We start from the raw sequence: 24,553 nt of genomic DNA, 5'->3' as shown, positions 1-24,553 counted from the left end.
TGTTTATGGTGAATCTTTGTGGGGGAGGACGTTTGATTCAGTCCAGTTTTTTTTTTGTTTTGTTTTGTTTTTTTGACAGAATGTTACTGCTGTCTTATTTTTTGAACTGAAAAAGTTGAACTTCAAGAGCTGACAGAGAAGCATAAAGAGACACAAAAGAAGTCTGAAGTTTATATTTCCACTATTGGATGTTTGACTTTTGCTGTGCAGTTAAATCTGATGTGTAATCTTGAAGCCTGCATTGCAGAAACACTGAAAACTGACTTTTGATGATGTAAGACATCTTGCAATCTAATATTTACACTTTCAGAATGAGAAATATGTGCTTCCAAAGATGTAGGAGGAGGGAGGAGTAAATGTCACTTTAAAAATCTCTCCAAAAGGTAATTGAACTTTCTTTTATGGAAAAATGCTTTTCAGAGAGAAATTACTTAAAGCAGTGCAATTTTATTTATCAGTCACAATATTGTTCATACATTTTGCAAAATGATTATATTCATTCAGATTATTTCAGTAAATGCTGCTCAAGTATTGTGCACATAGAAAACGGATATATGGGGTCTCTGTGACAAGTAAATGACTGGTGCATTACAACGTTTTTTCCTGAGTGAAACTGAAAAGGTTTTCCTGAACAGTGGCTCCCTTTATGCCTAAGTGTGTGACTATGGTGCTAGTTAATTATATAAATTAAAAAAAAAACATACACATTAACCCTCTGAACTCTACCACCCACCAGTCTGTTTAAAAGGCATATTATCTTCAAAAAATCATCAAAACAGCACTGTTATTATTAGTATTAGTAGTAGCAGGAACTGTCTCAGCTGTGACCAAGAGTCACATGAAAAAATTTTTGGCTGAACTGCAGGCTGTGTTTGTACAGAATATAGGAGACAATTACAGAAACTAATTAAAAATGTGAGTAATAAAACATCTATAGGAAGCAGAGACACCATTTCCCCCCAGTATTGACAACATTTGTGGGCATTTGTTGATTCAAGAGTGTTTCAATTTTTTGTAAAATAAATTATCAAAGAAATTCATTTTTTATTTTCTCTTTTATAATGACCTATGGACTTCTATCTTTTTTATTTTGCACAAAAGGAATTTTTGAGATCTCTCTTCTTCTAGTCATGGTTGTGCATGGAGATGCAGATCTTTATATTGCAATGAAAATAAGCCCACAGTGAGTAAACACTCAGAAACTGAAAAAAAAATCCTGATTTGGTCAATTTGTTAAGTTGATATTTTTTAAGCGGAGACTTTTATTTTGGTGGGATTTATAGAAGATGCCTGGCAGCTGAGACAGATGACATTGTATCCAATACAACAGATCATTTCTGTTTTGATGGACTATACGTTAAGATTAGACATGAGGCCATTAATGTCATTGTTTAGTGTCTTGTAAAGAAACAATCAGTCAAATCAATCAGTCAAAATATAGCTGCATCCTTCCATCTTACATTGCTGCTCTTGAGCTTGAAGTCGTCCTCGATTTCATCAGCGCTGTCATCATCAGACACCTCCCCTTCCTCAGCATCCGCAGACAGATATGCAGGCAGACGCTTCCCCTGGATGGAGAGAAAAACAGACAAAGAGATGGGAGGAGAGCAAAAAACATACATTTGACTCATGCATGTGCCTTAAGTGCAGCACTATGCCTCGCTTTTATAAACGCCCACACACTTCTGAGATGATCCCAGAATAACACAGCACAATTCAGTGTGTTTAACTCCAATCTATACATATAAAAATGCACAGGCTGATATTAAGTAACCTCTTTCTGCTTGTCACTCCTTTACCACAAAGCATTTACAGCTAAATCACACACTTATGCACACAGTGTACAATCAGCTGCAGATTCTCGGAGAAGCTCCCCGAAGTGGAAGCCCATTAGTGAGCCATCCTGAAGGTGTGAGTGGGAGTCCAGATTTTCTCAGCTTCCAACATCAGCGGCAGACTCTTGTTGCAGTACAACAAGTCTCTCGCTGTCTGACATCACCGCCCTCACTTTAGCGGCTGCCACAAGTCGTCCGTCCCCCTTCTGTCTGTCTGCGACTGTCAAAAGGTTTCATGGCATTTTCTCTTTATTATCTCATGACTGTCTGGTCTCCTGCTCCACTGGGGTAAAGAAGGAAGTGAAAGGCTCTGAAACGAGGTCAGAGAGGGGGAGGAAAGAGACGGGGCAGTAAAGGGCCTTTATAGAAAATCAATAATGCTCTTTCACTTTTCTGCCATCTGACAAAGTAGGGGACAAACTCAGGGCTCCTTCTCTCAGGGAACAATGCAGACTTTCTTCACATTACAGATAAAGTCAATTTTAACTGGTTCTTACAAAATCCAATAAATGCTGAAAGCTTTTGCTCATCTGGAAGCACTGTCTGTCTGTCTCGGTTTCTTTGTATGAACAGCTCTGACTGCTGGATAAGGATCTCTGTTCTGAACGTGTCAAAGTGAAAACTGATATTTCTTTAAAAGGTGATTTCTTTCTGAGAATGATCATATCAGCCCTGTTTCACAGATCATCTTGCTGAACACCTCTCCTGCCTCTTGGGAACAGCCAGTTCAGAAGATAAGGTTATGAGGCTGGACATGGTCGTGCTTTCAGATAAACTTTGATATTGTGTACAGGCATGCCACACACACTGACTGAAAACTTTAAATCATTGTTTTCTGAGCATTAAAATCATCAAATGGCTGATGTACTTCAAGTCCTCATGGGTTAAGGACAAAATAGGTTCTTTGCCAATCCTTTTCAAAAGGTTTGGTGCCATTTAATCAACTAAAACTACTTGCGATTTAGGATGTTAAGATACGCTGATATTAACATCAAAATTTACTACTGCATGCAAAAAAAAACTATAAGAATAATTGCAAAATCAACCAGTTTTTATCTTTAAATGTCTGAACATCAAAACCCAGCAGCAGCTTTGAAAGGCATGGTATGTTTTTAAGAAAAAAGAATCAAAATTACACCATTTATCACAGGCTAAACTATAGGAACAGAAACAATCATCAGATTTTCAACTTTCTGACAGTCTTGAATTGTGTATGAGAACTTAACTAAATCTAAACTTAAAATCATTACATTTTATCAAAATAACTTTATGTCAGTATTTTTAAAATTTCAAAAGTTAATCCGTTGCAGTAACCAGACTCTGGAAAAAGCAACAGAATCCATGCTTCTTGGCACAAACGTGCAGCCATTAGTAGCTCAGCTGCAGCCAGCAGTGACTTGACAAAAATTTAGGGACTATTCAGCTGAACTGGGCTGAACTGCAGGCTGTGTTTATACGAGTATGAAAACAAATAAAGAATGTAAGTGAAAAAATCTTCAGGATGTAGAAACTCCATTTTTTTCCACCAGTACTGGTAACACCTGGGGGCACTTGGAAAAACATTGTACATGTAGATTCACGGTTGTTTCCATCTTTGTAAAATATTTTTTTAATATAATTTTTGGCATCATAACTGTGTTATACTGCACAGAAGACATTTTTGAGTTCTCTCTCCTTCTACCCATGGATGTACTGTTTCTGTACAGGTGCAGGACTTTATTGTGCAGAGAAAATGAACCTGTAGAAAGCAACTATATAATAGGAGCAACGAAACATCCAGAAACTGCTTGGAGTTAAGAGGATTCAATATTTGCTCTTATTTCAGCAAGTTATGCATAAAGTGGTATCTCATTCCTTGGCCACAAACTGAGCTATGGAAGTTTAAAGAACATTATGGACAGAAGAAATCTACACTGGCTGACTAAGTTAATTCTCTATGATTCAAACAAACAGCCAAGACTGCTTTATCCTTGGACAGTCCTTCTGTATGCATGCCAAAGTAAAAAGCACTAAAATTAGCACACAAAAAAGAGAGAAAGAGAAATGATTGCAGCAGTCTACAATCCAGCATTGTTTGAGAGTTAGTTAGGGGTTTTTAAGGACTGAATATGTGGGCCAATTCTGGTGGCTTTATTTTAAGTTAATGAAAATCTGCATTCTGCTAATTGTCATTCTGAGCCACTCTAATAAGTAAAGATCTTAGGTTTTTTTCAAATTAACAGAAGTGCTCAATTTTGTTGTTTTAACCAGGAATTTGAGACATTTAGGTTCAGTTTCTCAGACACAAATTAAGCCTGCTCCTAGACTAAATAGGAATTTTCATTATGTTTTTCGTTTGGTCTAAGATGAGGCTCAGAAACTGTTTGGAAGCATTCATCATGATTCTGAAAAACTTTGCTGAGTAGCAGCAGATCTTTTTCACAAAACTGAAATGCGCCTTTAAATATCCATCTATTCATCACAGCTGATTGCAGAATTGTTGCCACTAGTAGTAATTTTAAAAAATTTATAGGTTGACTGCCTCCAGTGAGTCACCCTGCAGGTTGTGTTTATGCCTCTAAGTGTGTTACAAAACCATAAAACCAACAATCTGTCACTTAGGTATCATACTGTCACCAGGCCGTCCTTCTCTCTTTTCACATCTATGATTAATACAAGTGACCTAGTTTTGTCCTCTCTTACTCCTCTTCCTTCTCTTCATCTGTTTATGGGAAATAATTAGCGGCCTCACGGTGCCTGTTTTTCTTTCCGGTCCTCAGCAACAATAGACATGAAGTAAAATATGTGCAGATAATGAGCACTCTTCCTTCTTTGCTGCAGTGGGAGGAAGGAAATGAGGAGGCTGGCTGATGCTGATGTTTTCATTCACAAGTACATTAAGTGACCAGTTATATTTTAACTCAGCGAGTTAGTTACTCATTTAAAAGCACGGACCGTCAGCACATCCTCCATCAATCCATCCAGCTGCTGATTTATTCTTACTTTGATGAGGATCTTTCCCAGCAGGCTCTGGGGACTGGGCAATGTTTTGGAGTCTCTGCTCAGAACATCTGCTACGTCCAGCTTGTCTCCGAAGATTTCTCGGAGGTACTGTGCAATCTTCTTCTGCTGCTGGATGTTGCAGTGGTTCTCTATGGAGAGAATGACTGGATACCTAAAGAAAAAAAGAAGGAGCAACATGCTCAATTTCCTATATATGACAAAAAAAAAACCCTGTCAACACTCAGAAATTGTGCCTTAAAGGCAGCCAGTGGACTGAAGTGAGACTGATCTGCTGACATGAATCACATTTCAAAGTCCACTTCTCACACCACAGAGAGGAGGTAAATGATAAAGATACACCTCTTTGGTTTTGCGGTGTTGTGTGTGTGTGTGTGTGTGTGTGTGTGTGTGTGTGTGTGAGTGTGAGAGAGAGAGAGCGAGAAACACAGGGAGAGAGTTTGTGTTTTCATTTAGAAAAGGTGAAATGACTTATGGCCACACAGCAGCACAGCTCAAATGTCAGGTTTGTCAGACTGGCAGCTCTGCCTCAGGGGACTACCACCCAGCTCTCACTTCCAGCTCTGATCCCCAAAACACACACACACACACACACACGCACACACACACACACACACACACACACACACACAGTCCGCTGCCAAAAGACAAAAAGAGAGAGCAACATCCCCAATCATTTTATTTCATAAACGTCCAGCGGCTCCTCTCAGGTGAAACAGTGAGGCGGCTCAATGAGCTGTGTAATGTGTGTGAATGTGTGTGTGTTTGTGTGAGCCGAGACTCCATTTCAATGTCGCCCAGGGACCATTAATCATATTAACAGGTGGCACTGATGATAAAATATTAGCGGAATGTAAAAAGGTGAGAACAGCAACAGGAGAGACAAGAGAGGAAGTGAGAACGCACAGGAAGTTCAGTTTATTAATCTGCTCTCGCTGTCAGCGTTATTACAGATTACTAATTAATAAGGTGCCGGTTAATGAGAACGCGCTGGTATAATTAGCAAGCGTAAGTATTTTTTATTTCAGGAGGAAACACTGAATGTGGTTTTTAGTTGAATTTAAGGTGTAATAAAAGGAAACTGTTTATTCACTAAAATGTTTTGAGAAATGTCTCTTACCGTTCCCTAAAGGCTGCAGTGGCATCATTAAATTACTCGACAACAGTTCAAAATCAAACCTATTGATTTTAAAACAGAGCGAAAGCACACACTGATGAGGGTGGAAAAGGAAATGTTTGGGTTTTCAGCTTGAAAAATGGCTGTTACAATTGAAATGTTCTTTTTCTTTTTGGTTTGTTTCACTTGACAACAACATATGCTGAGACATGCTCTTTGTATGTCCATGCAATTTTAACATACACTGACTTTAGCTTTTATATATTCAACATAATCACATAAAGATGCATAAAAAGGTTACTTTGATTTTATTCCTGACTGTTAATTTTGTTCATACGCTGACAGGACAAACTCTTATTTCCTTATTATTTTTTTGTGAGCTATATAGAGAGCTACAACTTGAAATAGCTAACGTCACTTCTAAAAATGAAAACTGAATATTTCAAAAGAACTTGAAAAACTTTGAAACTACCGAGCTCTCTCCTACTTGTACTAGGCTATCGAGCAATACTTTTGTTTTTGTCGAACAAGTTGTCATATCTGCTCTAGCAGTTGTGAAATTTCAGCAAAAATAATATTTTTCTCATTTTTATGATCAAACATTTTATTAGAATTGATGATACTGTGACACGCAACCACAAGTGGTTTGGAAAATATCACTAGTGGACATCTGCATTATCAATTGTTTTATTAATGTCCTCAAATATGGGACTTCTTTTTTTTTAACTGTATGAAGGCACCTGCAATCAGAGACTGTTTGATCTACTTGTCCAGTATTGCAGATTCTGAATCAATGGCATGATATGTGATAAAAATTCAGGGTTTTATATTTATACGCCAATTTAAATATCCACAGTTTGTGATAGAAAAGAGTCTCCTGGGTCTGTAAATCTCACTAATTACCACATTATGGGAAAACCAAAGCATGATGTTGACAGTTTTTATGCTCTTCTTAGTTTGTGCTGAGCTAAGATCACCAGCAGTTGATGCAGCTTCATATTTTCTAGACATATATGAAAGTGACATCTTCATCTAACTGTCAGCAAGAAAGTCACTAAGTGTATTTTCAAAAGTTTCAAAACTATCCTTTTAAATTAGTAACAATTACAGATTATCTGCAACAATGTCTTACAGTTTGCAAGAGTAAATAACTCGAAAGAAGTAGTTACAGAACAGATATATTCAGATGATTTTGGAAGCAAACAAACTGCCAGATTTAGTCCCATTTCCTGTTTAATCACAAAAACTGATTCCACTCCAATACCGTCTGTATTTGAGGAAAATAAATGGTTTCATAACACAGCCGCCGCTATCACAAGAAGCTGCAATAGATGTCAAAATGAGCCAATGTGGCAGCAGGAAACTGCATCATTCAACACTTTGTTTTGGCTCCTCGGGGAGCAGGAGGAAACGCTGCCTAGCAGATGGCTTAGTAATAGGTGCTAATTACTGCCAAGATTCACGGTGCGCTCTTAAAAACACAAACCTGGTTGTCTAATTTTTGCAACTTTGTTGTTAAACCTCTCCCATTCCCATCAAATCCATCAATATTTAATTATAGCAATGTGAGAAATTGTAGACTGAGATTATGTTTTGAGGAAATAAACAGTGGTTCTGTTGCTTTTTCAGTTAGTGTGAAAAGGGCTGCACAAGTGGGTTGATGCTATTACGAGTACATCTCATCCCATAGTAAGCAATAAAGCAACACAATTTAGCAGAAGAGGACAATATACAGTCAATAATGGGATCTTACTGTGTGTGCTGTGCAGTTTGACCTGAAGCAAGAAATTTTATTTTGCTTTACAGAAGCCAAATTATGTATCAGTCAGATTTAGATCAGTGAGTAAACTGACAGAATAATAAGTAAAATGTCATTTCTATTTGGCAGGTCGAGGCTGTTTCTCTCTCACTGTGATACCTTTGGGATGGTGGAAGTGTCTAGTTTCCATGAAAAGACTCGTATGCAGTCACACACAAAGATACAATAGGGAGCTTTGACTCACTGGTTATTTATGAAGGCGTATTTATTGATGGTCTCTATGACAGATCTGAACGGTATCTTGGAGGTCAGAGTGTAGCCATGTTGGACCATCGGTTCTCCATCGGGACCGTCCCAACAGTCCACTGCAGGAAAAACAGAACAAATGAATCATGGATGTGGAAAATGTGTGGTTTTTTTCTCTCCACTAAAAGCACAACATCTAGGTGCCGTTGTTAGCTTTCCATCTTTTCAGACTGTTAATTGCATATTTGAGCATTTGTCCTCAATCTTTCTGCTGTTAATTCATTCTGCAACACAAAATAGTGTAAATAAAAGATATATATAACGATAATATGTGCAAGACTGTACCATACTGCGTTTTCTTTCTGTTCTGATGCATCTGTGGGTCTGATTTACATTTTCTTACCAAATTAAAGCACAACTCATTCATTTGGAGGTCTTAGGTAAGGTGTAAGGTTGCATCCAGAAAAAAAACATCCATAGAAGTGATTGTTTCATTCTATTTGTAGCTCAAAACAGAGTAATACCATTTGATTCAGGATAAGCAGTGAAAAAAGCTATCTCATCCAATTACAGTAGTCCATTTTCACAGTAGACATATTGATTAGTCCTGGTAAGAAAGCAGGTGTTGCTAATAGCATGAATGCTGGCACTTTTCTACCAAAGTGTCCCAGTAAATCATGAGAACATAAAAAGGGAGACCGCAGGCACAATACCAGGGCCTTAAAACTATTATTTACAACTGTGCTATTCCTAATTCTTTCTACAAGCTAAGAAAATGTCTACGAAATATTTAAATGTAAACGTGCGTTTACCTTCCACACAGCGGCAGCCAGATTGCAGCACCCAGGCGTACATATCCGTCTTGGAGTGCGAGAGCAACTGGTCTCCGGTCAGGTAGGTGTTGTGAGACGAGGCAATGAAGTAGTTAGACAAAGGCTGCTCCATGTCCTGATTCACCTCGTGGTGCAAAGGGTTGAAGACGTCACACGTTGGGCTGCGCATTAAACTTGTGAAACCTAAAAGTAGATAGAAATTTAGGGGAAGAAATCATTAAGAAACCCAGGATTCTTCATTTATATACATAGGGCACTGGGCACTGGACATTTCAGCTTAGTTTCAATAATATTTTGTTGGCTTTCTTGCTTGTTTGTTGTATATAAAACCCATTTTTCATAAAAGAGACATGTGCAGCCATAGCTCCGTGTTTTGGTTTGGTTATCAGGCAATAAAATCTCAAGAAGTATCAGATGGATAGTTATGAATTTTTGTGCAGACATTCATTATTCCTCTGTGATGAATATTAATGATTTTATATCTCCTCTGATGCTTCATATAGGTTGATTTGTTTGGTTTTAAATCAAATATCTTCAAAGGTAAAGCACAGATTGCATACAGATATCAATTTTGCCCAGAGGATGAGTTCTGCTGAAATTCCTGACTCTTTATGTAGCACCAACCCAGTAAGTTCAATCATGTGAAAAATCTAAACATCTACCAGATTGATTGGCTAAAATGAAAATTTTTCTGAAGGAAATTCCACTCTGTCTCACATGTACTTCATTTACTGCTAATAGGCAAATATTAACATGCTAACATAAACTAAAATGCTGAAAAGGGGGGAAAAAATGGAACTTAAATATCTGCAACCAATTTTAAATAATACTTCTAATGAACTGATCCTGCGTCTCTCCTGCATTAGATTTATAGCAACCCGTTGCCTATTTTTAAATTCCCTAAAATAGAAGAGAACATCGTCTCACTGCGGCTTTTCCATTTCCAAGTACCCGCCACCAGATTATATCATGCACGGCTTCTAACAGTCACATCTACAATATCTCTTCATCAGCAGCCTGACCTCTAGGAAAATACAAATACCAGCACATGCAAAACTGCAGCACCGCGGTTTCAAACCAGAGTTGTGAGGTTTGGTAAACCACACAGCTGGACTTTGGGTGGTGCAGTATGAAGAGGAGTGAGCTGGAAGAAAGCATCCTTTCATCCAGCGAGGAGGGATAGAAAATGAGACAGGAATACCAAGAGCGGGAGAAATGGGAAATAAGCAGGAAAGCACAAGAGGCAAAAGAAAAAGATGTGGAGAGGTAGGCTGTGGGGGAGGTTAAAAAAAAGAAAAACAGAGAGTGAGATTGGGAAGAAGATGTGATGCAAATATAGGAAAGAGTTTTGCTTTGGGAAGTCAGGGATCAAACTGAATATGCAGCCTCGGCATGGTGTGTTATGGCTCAGTTCAGATTTTAACAGTACACCGTGAGACACGAATACTAACATACTGGCTACGATATGCAGTCATACATAAAGAGACCAAACACGGCAGGTCCTCCTCCTCACGCTGTTAAAAGATGTTAATGTAAATCCCTTTTTACATTACGTGTGCTGTCACATGTGTGCACAGTGGACGTGTAAACACACACAGTTCAGGCCTGCAGGGAGGACATGAGGCATACTGGTCTGGTCAGCCAGATACACACAATGTCAGGCTTCATGCCCCAGACGGCCAGATTAGTCTTACCCCTCCTCCTCCCCCCACTCATCTGCGCTTCCCATATTCACTCCACTCGTTTCTGTCACACTCTCATTTTCTCTTTCCCACCGCCCTCATTCTGATTTCCCAATTTTCACACTCCAGCTAACCTCCTACATCCTCGCTCCTTCTCTCCTCCTTTAAGGTCACCCTTCAGTTGCAAGTGGCGTTACGTGAAAAACCTTCACGGTCACTCCTTTATCTTTTCAACCATTTATCGTCGAGTGTTTTATCATGAGTAGTGGACGTCCCGGTAAATGTTAAAAACAGGATTTTGAATGTTCTGACACTTCAGTGTTAACAGTACATGTTTTGGACAGTGATTAATAAAGATAATGAAGATCTGATTTGATTTGTCGTGTTTCTTATGGCCATGTAAAGAGGGTATTATTATGTGTGTGAACTAATAATTAAAATTTTACTTATTCATTAATTCATTCAACTTATTATCCAACCTTTACAACAGTGTGAGCACCGAGGGTTTATTATTCACACTGCCCAGAATGTCAGTCATATGCCACATTATAAACAATATCAATAGCTGGTCTTGAATTTAAGAGGATGCAAATAAAAAAGACAAAAAGGAGAGTGATAGTGTGCCATTGCAAACACAGGGAGGAAAACTGAAAGAAGCACTAAGTGCGAGATTTAAAAAAAGGAAAAGCAAAAATACAACGAGAACATTACCTTCAATCCCCATAATGCCTTGTTGTTTATTCTCTTCAGACACTTCAAACTTGTCAATGATTTCTGCGACATACTCTGAAGTAACATTGGCCATCTGTGCAGAAAGAAGATGCGCAAAATACAAGTTCAGACGTTTTGAAATAAATAACACTGACCAAGATTAAGAAGGTAAATGAATTCAGAATGATTTCACACTTTTGATAAGTAAACCGCCAGTCGCCTCAAACAAGCAGCTCAATCAGACAAGAGTATTAATCTCACAGTGTATGTGCAGATGATGAAAAATTACACCGCTGCAGTGTAAGAGTGGAAAAAGTGTGTCAGAGTCCAAAAAAAGGAAAGAAAGAGCAAAGGAAAAGTATATACCATAAAACAAGGGAAGGGCTCCCATGACATAAACCAATTTTAGGTGACTTAGTGGAGCAGATTCCTTTGGGCAGACAGCTGAGACAGAAGGAGTTACATGTTGGAGTAAGGAGAGAATGAACAATCAATCTTTTTTTCTGTGGCTGGCTGTCAAATTAAAGAGGCTGATTGGAGAGAAAGTGGTCTGAACACCGCATCATAAAGAGCGTTAAAGATCCCCGGCTGACAGTTTGATCGGCTCTATTCTGGGACTTCAGTGTCGCCGCTCACCTTCTGCTCGTTGCGCAGAAAGTTGACCAGCTCCTCCGCCGTCAGGTGGTCCTTCCTGTCGCTGTACGCCATCATCAGCAGGAAGAGGTCGCGTCTCAGAGACATCATCTTGTAGAAGACGGAAAATTCCTCGTAGGTCAGCGTGCCCTGATGATCGTCTGTGTCTGCCTCCTGCGAGAGTGAGGGAGGAAGAGGTTACTGATGATACAGCTGAAGCTTTTTGTTTTAATTTTGAGACCAACACTGTAACACCTGAACTCAGTTTTCAGGTGACAAGCTACAGCCACCATTTGTTTCAATGTATAAACGCATCAGTTATTTAAGAACAGCCCCTCCCCAACAGAAAATCCGGTTTTTCACTTTGTTAACATGCAAATATGGCATTTTTATACGATATACATAAGTGAAATAAGCAGTCGATACCTGTAGCTGAACATTTCCACTGTGAAACTGCAGGCTAGTCATAACAGTCTGACAAATACGAATTCAGACTTCCAGAGTTTCATACGGAACAAATAAGAAAAAGGAACCAATGCTGTCAACTTGCAGAGTGGAGCTTTCTGAATCATTTATCTTCTTCTGAATCAATTTCCTGTCTAAACATGCAGAGCTGAATAACTCCTACATCATAACCTGCCATTACATAGAGCAGTTTTACAGTATTGGAGCAGATTTATAGGTGAGCTGGTGTGCTCAAGTTGCCATGCATGGGGAAGAGAATTTGGTGAGAAAAGTAGGGACATTGTACAGTTACATTTAAGGCAAGACGGGATTATTTTCATGGAAAAAAGTGCTAAATATTTAACTTCGACAGACATCAGTGAGTTTTCAGGGGGTAAATCAATGAACAAGCTGTTCAAAAAAACTAAATTCAGCTTAATTAATAGATTTATTTGAAGATACATGGCATCTGAAGCTACTAAGAATTACCTTCCTGGTATGATTCTTTCACATGTAACATACTGTTTAATAACTTGGTCTCTCACCACTGGTACAATAATAATGCCTGTACAATCTGTATACAAACAAACTCTCAAGTTCCCGAATAATAGACAGAAAAGCAGTTATCACTATAATATACTGTCTGCTTGCGATACACTGGAAAAATCTCATTAAATTTTGCTATGTTTGGTTTATATATAAAATCTTTAATAGACAAGCACCTCGTCTGTTTACCACATTTTTACTTCAGAAAAATATTAGGCACAGAACAGCACAATTCAGACTCTCAAGGGATATTTTTATTCTTCACATTACAGTAAGAGCTTCCCACTTCTAGAATACACTTCTAGTAAATATATGATTCAGTGATTTTTTGTATTGTTGGTCTGAAAATTTAGTTAAAAGGCAACCAGACCTGTCATCAAACCCCGATGCTGCCTGCACTCTTGTCTTGTCTGCTTCTCATTTGCATCTGTGTTTGTCAGACTGTGTCCCCTCTAGCTTTATCTTTGTCATCTATAATGTAATTGGATTTTATATTGTTCTGCTTTAACTGCCTCTGATAACTGTCTGTACAATAGTGTCTCGTATCAGTTGTTTGCATTGTACATGTTTTACTTTGCATGCAGTTTGCATCTATCTTTTGAGCCTCTGACTTTGTTTTCCTTTGCTTTATCCTGAACTATCTTTAAAATGTTGCTGTTTTATTGCTGTTTAAATGACTAATTTGGCCCTCTGAACTCCAAACAATTTCTAGTCATTTTCTACACCTGCCCCATTTTTACTCACTGTGGCCTTACAAAATATAAAGTACTGCATTGCTATAGAAATGCAACCATGACTAGAAGAAGGGAAATTAGAAAAATGTCTTTTATGATGAAGTTATGATGCCATAAATTACTAAAAAGACAAAATTCAATTTGAATTTCTTTATCTATTTTAGAAAATGGAAAAAATTGTCCACACACAGGATATCTTACTATAGACATTTTCTATTTATTTACATACTTGTTTTCAGTCTGTTGTACATAAAAATAACCTGCAGTTCTGCAGAAAACTCCTTGAATTGGAATATGAAGAATAAAGTGTTTTAGATTAAATATCACAATTTTGAGCTTTGATTTGGTCTTCTGATGGAACAGAAGAACAGAAGAAGAAAGTTTCATGTTCTGATAAATGGTGTAGTTTTGGCATTTTTTAATAAAGATAACACAAACTCATTGTACATTTACAGTGATGTAATTAACATGCTGTTCCTAAAAAAAATTACAATGAAATGGTAGAATGAATGACTTGTAAAAAAAATTACATGGAAATCAATCTCATTCTCTGACCATAAAATATGTCCGAAAATCAATATTTAGAGTAAACGATGAGCCATTTTTAAGACTCATCAATATATAAGTCCGTTTGCATAATCTAAAATTAGAAGATGCATAGATCTGTCAGGTGTGCAGATGTGCACAGCTGCACCTTTTTTCTCCATCTCTTGTCATGTGTCTCCTGCTTCCATATAAGCAGACATTGTACCTTTATGTCACAAAGACATTATCCCTACAAACAATCTTTCTTTTCCTGATCTCATATCTCACCAGATGCTGCCAGAGGACACACACAGCGTCGCTCACTCTGTTTCCGTCTGCTCGCTGGGACCGAGCATCTCATATTACCTGGATCCCACGGGGGCCCACTCAGCTCCACACTCAATCTAATAATACCGGCTAATGCCTCCATCACACTCCCATAATGAGTTCACTGAGGATATTGGGGACTCGATCACAGACACAATCTACACACAACCAGCAGGAGGAATCCCTGGGATGGACTTGCAATGCGTGGACAGAAAATAAATGGATTCTGTGTATTTTAAGCATCCACACAAGCTGTTCAGGTGGCAACGCTGCTGTCTAATAGTGCAAAGCGGGAAAAAGATAAATTGGTGAAATATTCTGTTTAATCTAACCCCAAAGAGTGAACTGTATCATGGTGTAAAATTACAATTTAGCCCATAATGAGGGGATGGAAACAGTCTGAAATTCACTGTGAGCTGTGAACTAAAAGGGATGGAGAAGAGGAGGCTTCAGGGTGTCACTTTGTATGGGTATTTTAATCATGAAAGCAAGTTTAATTTAAAGAAATAATGAAAGTATTGAGGTCACTCTAGGCTGAAATTAGGAATTACAATGGTCAGCAGGTTCTTACAAGTCTCATTTAGAAGCTTAAAGGCCCTGGAAACCTATTTTCTTTGCTTTTTAATTTGCAGTTTGCCACGATGGGTGCATTTTCCAGTAAAGCTGAAATAGTTTTGAGAGTTTCACATGCAAATTCTGTATTTGAGTTATTGTCTTTGATTTTAAAAAGTGCCTACAACATTCAAAACGGAATACTTGAATCAAGATAAAGCAGTTATTGTGTCTGATCAAGCAACACTTTCTTATCCTGGCGTCACTGGACAAATGCAAATTAGTGTAAAACTTCACGGTATCAATGAAATGCCTCTGGACGCAATGAGATGGACTTGATGTACACGATGTAACACTGAAGCGCAAAAGTATTGTGGCTTCTCTCTGTAGTCATTGTATCAAACCTGAACCATATTAGATATTATGGTGATTGGAAATTGGGTGAAGATCTGTTTGAACGAGATGTGGGCCAAATGCTTTCTCCTAGAATAGATGAAACATGATCTCTCAGATTTCTTTGGCTCACACCTTCTCATTACTGATTAAGCCGATTTCATAGAGTTTCTCAAGTAAAAAAGAATGCTTTGGAAAATTTGGTGGAGTCTGAGACTTTACAGTGTTTTCCAAAGTCTTGAAAATGTACTGCCCTCTTCTGAAATACATTTATATGCATTGTTTCACGAGATACATCACCGTCTGATCATACAACTATAGTTTCCCTGTTTGGAAATGCATCACTAACCTCCAGTCAGTTTCCTTTACTGTGTTTCTCACCTCAATCCATCACCTGATTACTCTTCTGTGCAGGCACCTGCTCCCCCATTAGTCCATAGCACCAGTATACCGAACTGTATATACTCTGCATCATTATCTTGCTGGATTTCCTTTGTTGCTTCGTATTCCCATCCCTGTTTTGCCTCCTTTGCCTAATTCTCTGATCCTGTATCTGACTACTTTGAAGGCAATAATGAGAATATTGTTTTTATTTTTGACAAGGGAGCAACCATTTCTTGGCTCAAACTCTGCTTCATGAGCGTGCATTTGAGATCTAATTTCTTTTCCCATTTTTTCAAACACACCTACTTTAGAAAGTGCTCAGTTTCAATGGAAAACTGTTAAATTTAAAGCCAAATTCAAATTAAAAGATTAGTTAAACCATTTAAAAAAAACCATCAACGCTGTATTAGCATCCATTTTTCAATTAAGATGGTTGTTTACAGTCCGCCGTGTTTGGTAGAGCACACAGAAGTTTGTGTTCAGTAGATCAAACAAGACAGTAAGAAACTGAACATTAATTGTTTCCAGCATTGCACCGTGTAGCAGCACACAGTAACTCCCATTAGAAAGCCCAGAAGACTTAAGGAGATATGGTCTGTGGATTTGTGACATTACTCAATGTGACTACTATTTAAAAAATTGAAGCAGTCCTCTTTTTAATTTTTTTCATTTCCTCTAAAAGTCTCTCTTGCATACCAACACATGAAATATTTCTTGCACATATATTTGAATCACATGCACGCGCATGAGAATAAAAAATGCAACAGTGAGATGACGTTAGTGATAATAGAGAATGTAGGAAGAAAAGTTTATATAATAATATTAAACCTATTTAAAAGTGTTGGTCATTTTCTATTGTTTCTGATTTTATACTGTATATAAGATGTGAAATTGTGAATGTATGTTTGAATTTCTATCTTTGTTTTCTCTGTTTAGATGCAAGTTTTCAGTTTTTCACAACATTATATTAAGATTGCATTGACTGTAACGTATAAAGTCATAATCCAGCAGAGAATGAACTCTTCCAACTTTATATTCTTACCTGAAACATCTGCTTGACCTTCCTGCGAGGCAGATTGACATTCAGCTTGTGAAGAAGTTGGTAGATCTCGTCGATGTTCAAGAGACCGTCTCCGTTTTTGTCAGCCTCCTCAAACGTCTGCTTCATCCACGTCTCACACACGCATTAAGGAAAAACAGGTGTGTTTCACGTGGGTTTGCACATGAAATCGGTCTGCGTAATTTCAAGTTTTTCAGCTTGAGTATTATTTTAAGGAGAGATGCTCACTTTTAGCTACTGAATGTGCAAAACACCTGACAAAGATGAATGAAAAGAAATCTTTCTTACTTCACAGCTTCAGCAGTGTCAAATATGCTTTGGGAGTGAGCTCAAGGGAGTGCAGTGTTGTTTTAAAAGATTTAGTGCTTCCCTCTGAGCTAAAAAAACCCAAAAGAATACCTAGATAATTGAGATGTTCAAGACAAGCCATCGGACTGCAGTGATTTGTGTATGTCTTATCTTTTTAAAGGATATTGGTCGTGTGTTCGCTGCCGTTTAGCCAGCGAGTCCTCATCGCTGATCCCAGCCATCAGGTAACGGAGGCCAGTGATCCAGGTTCTGGCTTCTTCTGCGTTTGATGTCACCAGATCGAGGGACTCCATGTGGTTTCCGTGGTAAACCGTGAAGCAGCAGGCCGGGTCAAAGCTGCCATCTGCATGCCGGTGGAAGATGTCTGACTGACCGCCCTCAGTCACCTTGTACAGTGAATCAATGGTGACTGACGGAGTGAGGACACGAGATAGATGGAGAAACAAACAATTCAATAATGAGTATTAAAATCGTAAAATAAAATACACATGTAGAAATCATGTCAAACTCTATTTCACACATTTACATCCCAAGACTACTGGTATTGTAAAGCTTTTAAAAAGACTAAACCCAACGATAAATGTATCCGAGTAGCAGAATAAAACATTTTTTACCATTAACCACCAAAAGCAAATCCATGAAACTCACTGTTGCACTGACATGATCTATCATTATTACACTCATGCGCACTGACATTCCATTATGTTGTTTTTTTGAGATGTATAATTTCTCCAAATTGCATGAATTTGCATGAATAAATACAGTAAACATTGCATGAAAATATTTAATTTAGAGGGACTGGGGTGATTTCAGCAGGACTGTATCTGCATAGAAAATAAAAAGTAATTTGAAAAAATAATTTGAAAAACGCCTTTTTGCTCTGGAACCTTTCTCATGTGGTACAACCCTGGCAAAAGCATCCACAATAATTTTCTGCTTTGGATGGCATTCAGATCTGGTTTTGCTTTCATCATACAGAGCTTTGTGATGCTGATTGAAAAGGCTAAAAAATTGCTGTGCTGCCTTTTGCAGTGGCAAAAAATTGCAATACACTGCTGCGAGAGTGCCTGCTTTTGGGAAAACATCCATTCTCTAGCAAAAATATTTCCAAACCATCGACAAGGGCTGCACTATTATGGCCAGAATGATGTTCATAATTATTTTTGATCAATACTGTGATTACCCATTTTAGTGACCAAACATTTTTTACATTTACATATATAGAACGCTGCTTTTTTCCATGCTGTGCCACGTTGCTGGCAATTTTTAAATATGCATCAAAATAAGACTCTTCTTCACTAGAATACAACGCATCTTCTAGACGCAAAATATAGAAAAACTGAGCTCAAAATGCCTCGGTTGCTGAACATCTGCTTAACATTAGAACTTCAGTGTTCCCTGAACACCTCACATGCATGCTGCAGGAAAAGCTAGCTTGGCAGCAGTGCACAGAGAAGCCTCTAGTCTCCTCTCGGTTCAGACAGATGCGGAACCAAAAACTGTTTTGTTTTCCCATATTTTCTGAACAGAGAACATTTTAAATGTTAAGATCACAGTCAAATGTGTTGATTTATTGTGGAAAGCCACAACTGCATTTCATTTTTGCAACATTTTTTTTTCCTTTTCATTGTTCCTCTTCTGTTCTTTGCTCATTTCGGTGCACACATGTGGAGCCTTCACGTCAACAAACTCCGTGTCTTAAAATTTTTTAAAAAGCAACAGCCATGTGTATCCCAGAATGCTTAAATTAGCATAAATGATGTTCTATCGGACAGATTTCTAGTGTACATTAGTCATGGAAAATGCGAGCAGTGCACGTTTTGTTTTTGTATCGAGCAGCAAAAAAAAGCTGCAGCATGATGTGTTTGCATTAATTTGCCTTATTGCACATATGCATAATCACAGTGTTGATCCTCAAAGTCAAATACCGTGCAGCTCGATCCTACATATGCTGTCAGTTTGCTGTAATTACTAAAGCAGCAAATATGTATTTATTCATGGCTAAAAATGTACATATGCTTCTGATTTGGCGGCTGGTTTAGGAAATCAATGTGCCTTTACCAATTAAATATACATATATATAGCCTCTTCCTTTAATATTGTAATCAAGAGCTCCCACTGAAGTGCAATGACAGAGAAGTGAAGAAGGCAGAATAAATATAAAACATAAACCTGGGATAATAGCAAAAATTTGCATAGCTTTGTTGAAGGATAACCAAAATTATATGAGTTTCTCACTTTCTCTGCTTTCCTCTATCATGTGCAAAAACACAGAGTGAGCAACTCCTGTAGGCTTCAGACAGTCTCACGGTCTAATGAGATTGGAGTATGAACTCAGCTATCTTTGATTCTGGGTCTTTGTTAGGGAAGAGAAACACCCTGCAGTAAACTAAGCCCTCTTCTGAATTTACACATTTGCTCTTCAACTTGCTGCTTTTTCCCCACACGTCTGACAGTCTGATCTGTTAAAATGCTGTCAAATGTGTCTCATTCAATTCAAACTATTCATTAATGACCCTCATCAGTGCACAATGTATTTTTCTCAATAAACAATACACGTTTTTTGCTTTGAGAAACACCATTATGTTTAATTGATTAGTAAAAGAATGAATATGATGAATTTACTCAATTAATTAGCCACATAGCTACTCCGAAATACATTTTGTCATAATCCATCTCAAAATTATCCATGTCCATTTCCCCATTACTCTCACATCCTCTTACATAATCTCATCTCAGAAATACCGCTATGACTGAACGCAACAATATGGCAGCCTTGTTTTGATCCTACTCAGACACACACGTATACACACACACACATTCAAAAAACAGAAAAAGAATGATGGCTTATCTAATCGTCACAGCCAGTCACACACACACACACACACACACACACATTGTCATTTCTACACATGTAAGAACAAGTCCAAAGACAGGTCCGCTTCAGTGGGTTAATACAGAAAACCAGTAAAATAAAGGGAGGACAAGGATGATTTGAGTGGGCCATGAAGTATATAATGATAATCCCATCAGAGCCAGAGCAGTGTGGCGACGTCAGATTATAAAACTTCACCAGATATTCCAGGAAAAACAGGAGGGTTGCTGCTACAACAGAGGAAACAGTATGAATCTGGGAAGCACTTTGACTAACATAATGCTATAATATCTAGCTAAAGTTAATTGTTGAGTTGTGGAAACAGAACAATATGTAGCAGGGGAACAACTGAGTGGTCATTCAATTAAGAATACAGAGCAGGAGTTTGACTCCAGAGAGCAGAATTGATAACCAGATTTCCATATTTGTTTAGGTTTAGACTACCAAAGCACTGTGGTTACTGTTAGGAAAAGATTTTAGTTTATCTAGATGTTGATATGTTGTGTTTCAAGTCAATGCAGACTTTTTCTGTGTTAAACCGAAACCATAATCTTTCCCTTTGTGCTGCCAACATCTAAGCATAACCATAATGAGTATGTTGTAGTTGCTAATATGATGTGTGAAAACAAATTAATACATTATTAATGAGCATTCTGCTGAAAAATTGAGTTGCAACCTTTTAATTAACATCCTGATCTGTTAAGATTTCAGAAATTCTACAGATATTGTGGTATCTTTTTATTTTTAAATATGTCAGGTAAATGTGTACAGTATATAATAGTGTAAGATAATCATTTATTTTACATTAGTCAAGTGAATACGTATTCTGGATTTTCTTGTCCTGCTTGTTCCATGCCTCAGTTGTATCTAGCTGCTGTCACATGTAAATTTCCCCAGTGAGGGATCAATAAAGTTTATTTAACGCATCGCATCGTATTGTATCATATCATATCGTATCGTATCGTATCAAGTTAATCTTACTTTCTGTGTGGGAAACACTTTGAGTAAAACTTTTCTGTTTTTAATACGCTATATAAATAACGGTAATAGGACTACACTAGTTTCCAATTTGGTCACTTGTACTATCAACTTAATACAACCCATAGTTATGTTTCATTATGACAGCGCCCTCCAGAGGCTAGAGAAGAGCTGCAAAGTGCATTCAGGGAGGAGGTTGGGGTCAATGGACGGGTCGACAAAACATTGGACTTTAACAAAAAATTGTTATTAATTCATTGTTTTAAACCAAACGTCAATGCTACTTTTAATCATAAACTTTAACCGTATGTTCAATATATTGCCATTTTAAAAAATAGCTATCTTTCTTAACCAAAACCATGATCATTTCCTAAGTTGTTCTTGTGTCTAAACCTAAACAAAACAGAAGCAGAAAAATATCTGAGCTTTATTTCCTGCCACCAGCAGGGAGGCTTATTCATGAATCACCCCTACGTGTTATATTTAGAGGGTGGAGATAAATAATCTATGTATGTGGTTGTTCAGGCTGGAGGGTTTTACATTACAATTGCTTGATGTGAAAACAAAAGCAGTGATACAACAGAATCCCCCCTTCTAGAATGTCATGATGAACGGATAAATTGCAGCAGCTTATGAGAGAAACCAGGACAGTGATAGAACAAAAAGAAAGTGTGTTTTTGTATCTGTGTGTAAATGCAGATGTGTGTTTGTACTCACTCTTGGCCTTCTCGCTCTTGCGTGAGGGCTTCCAGCGGATACACGAGCGATGCTCATCCAGGTAGAAGAGTCTCACCAGCCCTTTGGATCCTGCCTTCAGCTTCACCATCTGCGTCCCGGACTGCATCACACTCATGCATCGCTCCACTGCAGATAAAAACACAAACCCCGGGGTCAGTGAAGCACTACATTAAGACACAAAATGAACAGGTGTCTGGCTTTATTCGCGTGTTATCGGGGAAGATAAAGTGTTGCACATTTAGTGCCGCCAGCAGCTGATGCGGGTCAGAGTCCAAGCTGCAACAGAGATGCTACTGTGTGACATACAGAGCTGCTTTTGTGTTACCCACTGACCTGATCCAGAGAGCAACTCAGAGAAATAAAGAGATCTCATAAAGGGAGACTCATCTAATGTGTATCTCTCTGTATAGGGCCTGCAGGCTGTTTGAGAAAAAGCACTGCATCATACTGAAGCAGGTGGAAGCTGCGACTGAGGTGCATTTAAGGTTGCCGGATTTGTTACTTACCTCTGCAAACAATTTTGATTTAACGTGCTGATTTAAGCTATACGATATGTTTTTGAGATTTCTACCAATTCATCAGTGTAATAGAGGTTAATGCATTTTTGTATCTGGTGCTCACAGTATTTAAAAGAAATACATTTAAAGTATCTTTGCAGAATCAGTGTTCCAGCTACTCTGGATTATAAACTGTGACCTCACTGTGAACAACATGAACCACAAGTGTTTACTGTCTGGATAATAGTGTTTTTTTCTGCATATTTCGTTGCTGTTTTGTTTATTTGGGAGGTGAATTTGGGTGAATTCAATGCTGGGTTTGCGAGATGTTGGTTCCCGCTGCATTATGGCTACTTTAAATGCTGTGGCATTTATGAACGTCTCTGCTCATCAGCTCCAACATGACATACCCACATACTGATTACAAACCTGCTTAACATTTTGTCTTTGAGCACAAGCTGATGGCGGCTCACTGCCTAACGCTGCCTAACGCTGCAATACACTGTCATGCTACAGTATGTATTTGTATACTGAGAGGAAGAAACCCAGTTTTCTGGCAGTTATCTGTAGGCAAAGGTTCAATTAAAGACACTTGAAATGAACAGAAATGCGAGGGGGGAGAGAGGGGTAAAATAATGGTTGAGTGTTCTGAAGAGGAGAACAGAGGCAGCGAAATGATGGTGAGAAATGACTTTGTGCTTGATTGCTTGACTGCCTAGCACTGTCCAGCGCCGAGAGAGGATAAAAGATAAAACTTCAAACTTTTTACTTCGTGTGACAGCTGGTGGCAGAGATGCAGACAGAGCTGACATCAGAGAGACAGCGAGATTTCCATCCTCATTAGTGGAGTGCGTGTGTGTATGTGTGCGTACAAGTGTGTATATTTGTCTGTGTGTTTGTATATAGTGTGTGCATTCATGTATGCATGCAAGATATCTATGTCAACATGCATCAGAACAGTCCATGCATTGCGTTTGCAGTGAATGATGAGCTTAAAGTCAAAAATGTCATGTAATCACTATTACACTATTATACACTAATCACCATTTTTGGGTTTTTTTCACACGCACAAAGCAACACAAGTCCATCCCATGACTCTTTCCACACATTAACTTAGTTTAATATTAACTTATGATAGCAAGCGAATATAAATAGATCTGGTTAAAGAGTAAACTGCTCAATCTCAGTGAGCAAAATTTTAAAGTCACCAATTTACTTCATTAATTTCACAAAGGTGAAGCCTGATAAGAGCAACTGTTATCCACAATTTCTGTAGTTATACTTCACAATGTAGACAATGCACTGCAACGACTACATATGAAGGAAGATCTGATATATTCTGTGATAACGACAAAAAGTGCCACAACCGAACTGTCATCTTCACAGCCTTTATCTTTAGAGTTTCTTTGAGTTCAGCGACTTTCTTAAGGACACATCAGGCGTCAGAACAAGTTTTGAGTCGAATCCACAGGCTGAAGGAGAGAATTTGTCCTTTACTAAGGCTGAATAATAAAAATATATGCTGCTTGTTTAATCCCAATTCTTCTTTATAACTAAAGACTTACGGCATTTCAACCATCTTCTGTAGATAAAGGTGTGACAGAGAGTGTGTACATCTATAGATAATTGAGGATAACATGGCAAGTACTCAATGTTCTGGAGTAACACATTTTCCATGACAAAACAACAGATAATTTTATCATAGGGGTACTTAACTGATTTAACACTGCACTTGAATAAATTTGGGGGAGACACAAGAGGAAGATAAACACAGCCTGGGATATATTTAGTCGGATCCTACATTTCCCATGACGCATCTTAATATCATCTCTTTATTAGACCCTCTCTGTTTAATAAATGCCCACATCTTTTCAAAATCTGAGCTCCCACTTTATTACACAGAATATCTTCAGACAAATAAACTGATCTTAAAATCTACTCTCAGTGGAGTGGCTTTTTAAAACACAACTTGAACACGCACAAACATGTATTTAAAACCTATCAAGATAAAGTGTTACTGCAAGGAATTACACACATCTTTAAACATTCTGCAATTCTGCAAAGCCATGTGAATTATGTGCAGTTTAAGACAGCAGACAGAGAGTGAAAGAAAAATGGCACACATATGATAGTTTGTGTGTGAAAACATCTGTTAACTACAGGCTAACTAATAGCATTAAGGTCTGCTCACGGTTCCCATGTCGCATTTTCAATGTGATGGATCAGTAAAGAAAATTTATTCTGCAGAGAAGACTGCATTCATTACTTACTCATTTTTGCAAAATGACATGGCTAAAAGGTAGGTGTTATATATGTGTGTATCCACAAATGATTGTATAAACACTAATACTTGTACTTGTTCAATTCTGCATTCA

At 38.0% G+C, this 24,553-nt stretch overlaps 1 protein-coding gene across 6 annotated transcripts in view; it reads right to left on the bottom strand.

Annotated features, from left to right (window-relative positions):
* plch1 (phospholipase C, eta 1) overlaps positions 1 to 24,553 on the bottom strand; it is a 66,887-nt gene that overhangs the window by 17,183 nt on the left and 25,151 nt on the right. For all 6 annotated transcript variants that reach the window (XM_023294321.3, XM_035940987.2, XM_023294320.3 and 3 more), the window contains 9 exons: positions 21,661 to 21,807; positions 17,256 to 17,499; positions 16,764 to 16,893; positions 11,820 to 11,990; positions 11,184 to 11,277; positions 8,770 to 8,973; positions 7,956 to 8,076; positions 4,818 to 4,989; positions 1,461 to 1,568 (listed from right to left, as the gene is read on the bottom strand). In XM_023294321.3, the coding sequence (XP_023150089.2) occupies positions 1,461 to 1,568; positions 4,818 to 4,989; positions 7,956 to 8,076; positions 8,770 to 8,973; positions 11,184 to 11,277; positions 11,820 to 11,990; positions 16,764 to 16,893; positions 17,256 to 17,499; positions 21,661 to 21,807 (1,391 nt within the window). The remainder of the gene's footprint in view (positions 1 to 1,460; positions 1,569 to 4,817; positions 4,990 to 7,955; positions 8,077 to 8,769; positions 8,974 to 11,183; positions 11,278 to 11,819; positions 11,991 to 16,763; positions 16,894 to 17,255; positions 17,500 to 21,660; positions 21,808 to 24,553) is intronic.

Source organism: Amphiprion ocellaris, chromosome 7 (genome assembly GCF_022539595.1).
Source record: "Amphiprion ocellaris isolate individual 3 ecotype Okinawa chromosome 7, ASM2253959v1, whole genome shotgun sequence".
Lineage (NCBI taxonomy): Eukaryota > Metazoa > Chordata > Actinopteri > Pomacentridae > Amphiprion > Amphiprion ocellaris.
This window is presented reverse-complemented; position numbering and strand designations above follow the sequence as displayed.